This window comes from Dipodomys ordii, unplaced genomic scaffold, assembly GCF_000151885.1.
Source record: "Dipodomys ordii isolate 6190 unplaced genomic scaffold, Dord_2.0 Scaffold70, whole genome shotgun sequence".
Classification (NCBI taxonomy): domain Eukaryota; kingdom Metazoa; phylum Chordata; class Mammalia; order Rodentia; family Heteromyidae; genus Dipodomys; species Dipodomys ordii.
Genome location: NW_012267286.1, coordinates 857,772 through 866,740, shown reverse-complemented (window position 1 = coordinate 866,740; position 8,969 = coordinate 857,772). Strand labels below are relative to the sequence as shown.

The window sequence follows — 8,969 nt, the reverse complement described above, 5'->3', positions numbered from 1 at the left end:
AGCTTCTTCTACTATTTTTTGTGGGAGGTAATTTATTGGGGATAAGAGTCTCATGAACTTTCCTGCCCCATCTGGCTTAGAACTGCAATCCTCAGATCTTAGCCTCCTGAGGACCTAGGATTAAAGGTACCAGCCACTGGCAGCTGGCTAAGTGAATTATTTTAAATAACCATGAAAGACATTTACCTTCAGACATTACATGGCTCAGTAGGGTAGATGATTAAGGCAGAAAGGGAAAGATAGATCGGAAGTGAGGAGTTTGAAGTGCTGAAGGGTTGAAAACCCACACAAATGCTGAACAGTGAATGACACAAACTTTAAAAAGATAATGATATAAATCTTATTTTATTTTGGTAGTGGGGTTTGAACTCAGGGCCTGGGCAATGTTCCTTGATTTTATTTATTTATTTTAATGTAGATATATTTTTATTGTTATTGTAAAGGTGATGTTCAGATGTACAGTTACATAAGTCAGGTAATGAGGACATTTCTTTATGGACAATGTTACCCTTTCCCTTGCTCTCTCCCAGTTTTCTCCTTCCATCCCCATCCACATGACACCAACACAGTGTCTAGTGAGCACCACTGCTGCATTTCTTCCTCCTTTGTCCCTCCATTTCTGTGCCTCCCCTTTTACCCTCTGTTCCTTAGTTTTAATTAGAGATACAAGTCTCACAGACCAACTGTGATCCTCAGATCTCAGCATCCTGAGTAACAGGATTACAGGCCTGAGCTACCAGTGCCTAGCCAATTTTCATCTTTGAATATTGTAAATTACATTCGTAGGTTTCATTAGGTAGCCAGTAAAGAGGCGGCCACGGAGTATTCAGACAGGAAGAGAAGTTTATTTTACGGAACTGCTTGTCCTCCCCCCACACACTTGCTCCCCCCCACCTCCTAAAGGGGCCAGGAGGTCACATCCGGGTTTCACTAGGGAAGGGGTGGAGAGCAGTTGTGGCCAGGTGGGCAAAGGTGTGGCCACGCCCTGGATGCAGATGTGACCTCAGGACCTGGAACCCTCCCCTTCCCCGCCCCCCATCTGAGGGGAGGCGGGACATGGCACATGGCCACCCAGGATGTTACCTTGGAGAAGAGTTTGACTGCCCACCTGTGCCAGTTACCTAGCAACAAAGGTACTGGGTGGAGACTTAGCCAAGAGGAGGAAGGAGTCTGGCCTGCCTTCCCAGAGTGGACCTTACAAACAGGATATGTGATTGTCTTTGGAAGCTATGATACTGTGGTTTTTCTAATAGTGTTATGGTCAGAATAGTTTGGTAAACTGTAAGGTGTGCCCTGGCCATGCAGACACCTCCCTACCTCTAGGCTGAGTTTCCCACCCAGTATCTGTGTTACCAAGGTAACTGGCACACCTGGAAGCAGTCACCTCCCCTTCCAGCTAGGTCACATCCTGGGCCGCCCCTGGTCACGCCCCCCCATCTGACCCAGGATAGTCCTAAGCCCTGAGGTCACCTTTCCCCCACCTCTTCCCGTCCCTGGCCTAGGTAAGGCCTGGCTTCGGGGTGGGTCACCCCTTTTGGCTGTGCCTCTCCACCATGCATGGTGAAGTGGGGTTGGGGGGCAGCAGTTCAGTAAATAAACTTCTTTTCCTGCCTGAATACCAGCTGGTGTTCTCTTCATTGGCTAACTAATGAAGCCTACCTATTTAATATGCCTTACAGTCAAGATCACTAAAGAATGGCTATGCACAGTAACACATTTCTGAAAGCTCAACTGCTCAAGGGACAAAGATAGGAGGATCAAGCGCTGAGGCTAGCTCAGGGAAACAATGCAAGACCTTGTCTGAAAAATAACTAAAGCCCTAAAGGGGCATGGCATGGCCTGGCCTAAGTGGCAGAGCATCTGCTTAGCTAGCAATAGGCTAGTAGCATCTTTTGATCACTTAAGGATGTACTTATATTTTCAGAACAAAGAATTTTGCCCCAGAGGTTGGATGAATTGGTGTTATTTAACTGTAAGTAAACCATTTTAGGGTATTATTTGATCTTGATCTAGGGATGGTTATTTAGTGCTATTTAATGCAAGAGTTTCAAATATATTTTCACTGGCCCTTCCTTTACTTAGTTCTCTGGATGGCCTATGGGTTAATTACCGTTGTGAGTGGGTGAAATGCAGAGAGTTTAGTTTATTTTCCCCTGCAAATTAGATATTCCTGGGAAATGGTAATAAAAACAAAGCACACTGTCTTTGGCTAGAGTCCTTTGTTTTGGTACATGTACAGCTTTTCCATTGCACTGTTTTTCCAGCTCCCACAGAAAGAGGATTAGATTTTGCGGCTCTAGGACCACCGAAGTAAGGTACTGGAACCTACACAATTTGTATAAGGGAAATGTCGAGCAACAACTTGCAAGGTACCTATTATTTTGGAGGGGCCAAAACTGGGGCTTGAACTCAGATCCCTTGACTTCTTGTGTAGTTTTTTTTGCTGAAGGTGGGCACTCTACCACTTGAGCCACAGCTCCACTTCTAGCTTTTTGCTGGTCAATTGGAGATTAAAAAAAGAAAACAAAACCATTCAGATTAACCATCCTTTTGGTGTGTCACCAAAAGGGAGGTTTAAAATCCAGATCAGGTAGGAGGTAAAGGCAAGTAACAGGGTGAGACAGAAAGCTCTGATAAGCAGCGTAAGTAATTTGGGGTATGTAGACAGCAAATTTTTCAGTTTTTTTCTTGGGTGTGGGAGAAGAGGTGATGGTACTGGGGCTTGAACTCAGAGCGGAGGTGTTGTTCTTGAGGTTTTTTCACTCATGGGTAGTGATCTACCACTTGAGCCACAGCTCTACTTTCAGTGTTTTAGGGGTTCATTGGAGATAAGAGTCTCACAGGGTGGCTTCAAATTGGGATCCTCAGACCTCAGCCTCCCAAGTAGCTAGGATCACTAACACAAATCACTGGAATCCAGCTTCATAGCCAGGGACTTCTATGGCTCTCCAGAGTTTGATGCACAATCACCTTGAACAAGACCTTGGGGGGAGGGGGAATTAAAGTTACTCAACAGCTGGTTTGTTTTTTTTTCTGTCAATACTGTTTATGGTGATGTGTAAACATCTTCATTCCCCGGGCTTTTCTGTCATTTTCCCAGCCAGCCCCTCCCCCCTTGCTTGCTTTGTCTCTCTCCACAGGATATCTTTTCTGACTCACACAGCCCAATATTGCTACCCTCCCTTCTCTTGCTGACCTCCCTCCTTGTTCCTGCTTTCTTCTCCATATGCAAGCTCTGTCATTAAAAATCTCGCTTTTGAAATCTGCTTACTTGCACAATAGATGAACAAACTCTGAAACTGCCCCCTCAAACATGGAAAAAATGGGCTAGCCACTGGTGGATCATGCCTATAACACCAAGGAATTCACTTCCAACATCTAAATGAGCTCTGAAGAACACTGGTACATTTCTTCAAACTGTTAAGAATTCAGCTTGTAGCAGAGCTGATGCCTCTCACCTGTGATCCTAGCTACCCAGAAGGCTAGTTCTGAGGATCCAGGTTCAGTGCCAGCCACGGCAGAAAAGTCTGTGAAACTCTTATCTCCAATTAACCAACAAAAAATTGGAAATGGAGCTATGGCTCCAGTGGTAGGTCATTAGCCTTGAGTAGAAAAAGTTTGAAGACAGTGCCCGGGACTGAGTTCAAGCCCCCAGTACTTGTGTGTACACAGTGGTGCACAGTGCACGCGCGTGCGCGCGCGCGCACACACACACACACACACACAGAGCCACCTGTTTGCTGAGAGCATGTGACTCATGCTTATAATCCCCGCTACTCAGGAGGATGAGACCTGATGATCCTGATGCTAAGTCAGTGGGAGCAGGCAAATCCAAAAGGTTCTTATTTCCAATTAATCAGTAATAAATAAATAAAGTGAAACTGGAGGCATAGTTCAAGCAGTAGAGCATCATCCATAAGCATAAAGGTGGGAGAATCAGCTGTTGCTAAAGAGACATCAGAACTGCATGGTTGGGTTTAGTTTATGTGATAAGGAAGCACAAGGGAGAAAAAAATGTAAATAGTTGGATATTCAATAAACAATATGACCTTAGCTAGAAGAGATGTAACCATAAATGTAACCATAAATACAAAAAAAAAAGTAAATCTTTGTCCCAGTTCACCTTAATTCACCATGGTGAAGGGGAACAGGAAATTGGTAAACAAACGTGAAATAATTCAGTCCAAAGAGCAGAAATTATATTCAATCTTCTTTATTTAATTAAAAAAGAAGATGTGGAGTCACCATTACTGTAAGGAATCATTTACTTTTCAGGAAAGCACTTTTCAGGATTGTAAATACATAGTAGATAGATTTTAATAGTGTCATCACAGGGCTCCATTCTGAGCAGTGGTTTTGTTTTGTGCCATGTTGGATTAACACCAGTGCCCAGCACTTGGTGAGTTTCCAGCAATGATAACATGAACTTAATTAATCAGCCCTGCAGAATAGCCATTTAACACGGTAATGCCAAGGTTTAATGGGGTTGTGTGATGAGCTGCACCTTGGCCATCATCCTCTGTCCTCCACTGCATTAAAGCAGTGATGAAGTCATGTCCTTTCCTAAAATAGATTAATCCAGTAATATGGGAGCCCACTGGAGGAAACCTAAATGAATCAAAAAGAGGAGTGCACTGAGGTTAAAACACCGCCCCCCAAACAAGAAACTAAACAAAGCCAATGGCTTTCAGAATCTGAGCTGTGTCTCAGACAGTGATGAAATGCAGTTGAACTAATAATGATCCTCACAGAAAAAAAAAATGGAGACATTTGTGGGGAGAGGGAAATATGTAAAACATGATAATCCTTCAGACGGTTGTTCTTATAAATTATAGTTGTCTTTCTCAGACAGCAACATTAGTCATGACCTATACATTCTTTTAGAAATACATCATTGAATCCATTTAAAGTTTCAAAATGTTATTCAGTACAGAAATAGGTTAACAGTTGTTATTCCAAATTAAAAGCTTCTCTCAGAAATCTCTTTCCTTGGCAGTGGGTTAGTAGAGAGTAACATGCCAGCCTTCGAAGGCCTGCATTCTCAACTTTCAGGCTGTGGTGAGAAATGGCTTTTGAAATTGGCACCATACCAAAACAAGAAACTTTCTGGTTACTTTTAGAAGTTTCCTGAATGTTATATCTATATGGCATCACCTGTAATTTATTACATTTCTGCCACTTCGGTTATATCTTTATCCCTTTCTAAACCGTGAGCCACCAGAGTGTAAGGCTAGAGCTGTCTTATAGAACCATATCCAACATGTACAAATAACCCACAGGCTTTAAGGGATATTTTTAAAAAGCAAAGAGAAATAGAGAGAGAGAGAGAGAGAGAGAGAGAGAGAGAGTTCTTTGGGAGGAAACCAGGTAATGCATATAAAGGGAAGGAAAGAATTGAAAAATCAACATTTTCTAAGCACTAATGCAATAATTACATTCAGGAAGGATCATCAATGGATGCTAAAACTACCGGGCAGTTAAAATCTTGTTGGGGGACAGGGCACTCACCATCACAACATTTTTTGTGAGCCAATCTTGGGGCTTAGACTCAGGGATTGATTACTATTCCTAAGTTTTTGTGCTCAAGATTAGTGCTCTACCACTTGAGCCACAGCTCCACTTCCAGCTTCTTGGTGGTTAATTGGAAATAAGAGTCACAGGGACTTTCCTGCCCTGCCTGGCTTCAAGTCTCAGTCCTCAGACCTCAGCCTCCTGTGTAGCTAGTATTACAGGCATGAGTCACCAATGTTTAGCTAAACTACATATCTGTTATAAATTATTCAGAACAAAAGTGATCCCTTAGCAATTGGAGAAATCTGGCAGACACAAGCTTAACCAAGTCATAAGATTGGACAAGGTCCACAGTGATTGGAAAGAATCCTTCAATAGTGATTGGGCAGAGTCCAACTTCCTCTTCTTAGTCAACAGAGATTTCTTCAAGTGTGTTAGGCAAGGAAACGCCTGCTGTATCAGAAGCCAAGCTTTCTTCTTTCTTTCTTCCACTCTCCTCCCTTTTTTCTTCTTCTCTCTTTTTCATCTGGCTGAGATTACAAATGGCAAGGCCCAGGAATATGCTTACAAAGAGAAAGCACTGAAAATCAAGATTATGAGGAAAGGTAAACACTAATGTAGAATAAAAAATGGCAAAAGAAATACTGGTGATGGAGCTTGAGATATCTGTGTGAAACCATTTCAAACAAATGGATAGTTCAAGGTACAAGAAGGTAGACATAGATATTCGCATAGACATATGTGTAGATAGATATGGATGACATGTATAGATAGGTAGATAGTAGATGATGGATATTAGACAGAAGGAAGACAGACAGACAGATAAGACAGATATGTAGATAGATAGATAGAGGATAGGCAAATAATGAATAGATGATCAATGATAGATAATAGATGTAAATGATATAAACAAAAGTAAGTGACTTGTGTTTATAGATATAGCCACAATGCACATATATTCCTTAACTCATTCAGTAAGAGGTCCAAGAAGTAAAGGAATCACTGTAGAAATGAGCACATCTTGTTATGCTTAGTGCTTAGATCTAGTTCCCTAGAAGTAATTATTCACTAGGAGAAGCCAGTGGTCCTGGGAGATATAACTCGTCCCTGAGGACTGTCTTATTGGGCCAGAGATTAACAAGGAATAAGGGGACATATTAGCAGAAAGCAGGAACCAATGTGGCAGGGCTTCAGTGGCTAGTTGTGTCACAATTTGACCAGTACGATGAGGTGATGTCTGATTTCAGTTTCCCTGAGAAACTGGTTGGTGCATTACGGATAACAATTCTAGGAAGACTGGATTACAACTCTGGTCACTCAACTCTGACAAACCTTCAGTGTCTTCATTGCAAAGAGGTATCATGTAGCTCCCCATGGCTGAAACACCTAAGAAGATGCTTAAGGCAGAACAGGTAACTAGAAGAGATGGCAGTAGGAATGAGCCCCAAAGTCAAATAAACAAACAGTTGTCGTAATGGATGAAAAACGTTGAGTGAAATATCCATAAATTGTCCATGAGGATATTAATTACTTATCTAATTAGAAGAAAAGAAAGATCTTGTCTGATGTTTCGTGAAATGCCACAATCTATAAGGATTTTCTTTTGGCAACTATTATAGTAATAATTGGCTCAAGTAAGAATAATCAAGAGATTGGACGCCAGTGCCTTATGATGTAATCCTAACAACTCAGTAGACTGAGATCCAGGATAATGGGTTGAAGTCAGCCTGGGCAGACAAAACCATAAGACTCTTATCTCCAATTAGTTAGCAAAATGCCTGAAGTGGAGGTGTTGCTCAAGGGGTAGAGTGATAGCTTTGAGCAAGGGTAGAGGGAAAAATAAGCAAGAGCTCGAGCCCTTGAGTTCAAACCTACTTTACTCAAGGCTGGTTCACTCTAACATCTGAGTCTATTTTTTGCTGTTAATTGTAGCTCAGAGTCTCATGGATTTTTCACCCATGTTGGCTTTGAACTGTGATCCTCAGATCTCATCCTCCTAAGTAGCTCGCATCCAACAGAATGATGAGTGAAAGATTTATTCAGTTTTATGTGCAAAGAAATAGTATGAGAACCAAATAAACTGTTTCTTTTAAAATGACTGCTAGGTAGATTATATGAAACTCAATACAAGACAACCTTTGGGCAAAACATCTTTGTATTTTCCAGATGTACAAAGTAATTCTCTTTGAATGCTAAATAACCATAGTTTAAATGTATCACTCCTTTTCTAGGATGCAAATTAATTTGCACCCAGCAAATTAATTTCTAACACTTTGGGTAGAGAAATGTATTTAAAGATTTGTATTAATCAAATATCCATCTGTCTTGTACATAAGAGAGCATAAGCTAAACTTTCCTTCTGAAAATTGACATATATGCATGATTTGTGAGTCATATGGCCTGTGAATACCAAGATTTCAGATTTAGCTACTACCAGACAGTACAATTTTTCTCCTATTTTATTTATTTTCCTCTTGGGTCTTTCCATTCTCATTTACTTTGTCTTTTACATTAGAGACATTCACACTATTATCCAATAAATTGCCCCAGACATTTAAAAATACAGTCCCGGAAAATTAAATATACTATTGTTGTCTGTGTGTATGCGTGGTTTTTTTTTTTTTTGATAGGTCATGGGGCTTGAGCTCTGGGTCTGGGTGCTGTCCCTGAGCTCTTCAGCTCAAGCCTAGCCCTCTACCACTTGAACCACAGCGCCACTTCCATATGTGCTTTGAATATGAATATATAATAGAACACGTCCTATATTTCTAAGACTTATTCACAATACTATATAAAAATGACCATCTGTTTGTTACTCTATTGTACTTTGCTGAAGGTACAGATTACATATTCTGATTAGCCAATTCCTTAGGAAAAGATATCAAGGTTGCCTTTGCCATCTAGGTACCACAAATAATGCTGGGACACTACTCCTGTCAATGTCCCTTACATTCCTTACATATAGAGTACATATAGGTGTGAGACTGATCGTTACATGTAATGAGATGGATTCGTCCTCCCCGTCGTGGCCGGGCACGGCGCCCTTGGCCTTCCTTGTTATCAGCATCCGTCGGGATGAGCACTCAGGGAGCCAAAGCCGACCCGCCCGTACCGCAGCAGAAAGCGCGCGGCCGGCAGCAGCGGCGCTCATTCGTTCTTGCCTGGGTGACGTCATCGAGCCGTGTCTGGTGACGCCAGGAGGCGGGACTTCCGCGCCAAGGCTGGCTGCGCCGGAAGTTCCCCACGGAGGCCAAGAGAAACGACCCTGCTCCGAGTTGCCGGTGAGCGCGGTGCTCCGCAGGCCCGGAAGAAGGCGCTCGGCGTTTATTCGCCTGTTACGAGTTTTCGGGGTAGTGAAAAAATATACGAGCTGGGACATGGATAGTCGCTTGCAGGAGATCCGGGAGCGACAGAAGTTACGGCGACAACTCCTGGCTCAGCAGGTCCGCGGCCCTGCG

The 8,969-nt window shown here is 42.4% G+C and overlaps 1 protein-coding gene across 3 annotated transcripts in view; it reads left to right on the top strand.

Moving 5' to 3' along the window:
* The first annotated feature begins 8,759 nt into the window (after positions 1-8,759).
* Positions 8,760-8,969, top strand: part of Mettl14 (methyltransferase like 14) — a 19,834-nt gene continuing 19,624 nt past the window's right edge. For all 3 annotated transcript variants that reach the window (XM_013023849.1, XM_013023850.1, XM_013023848.1), the window contains exon 1: positions 8,760-8,954. In XM_013023849.1, the coding sequence (XP_012879303.1) occupies positions 8,889-8,954 (66 nt within the window). In that variant the 5' untranslated portion in view covers positions 8,760-8,888. The remainder of the gene's footprint in view (positions 8,955-8,969) is intronic.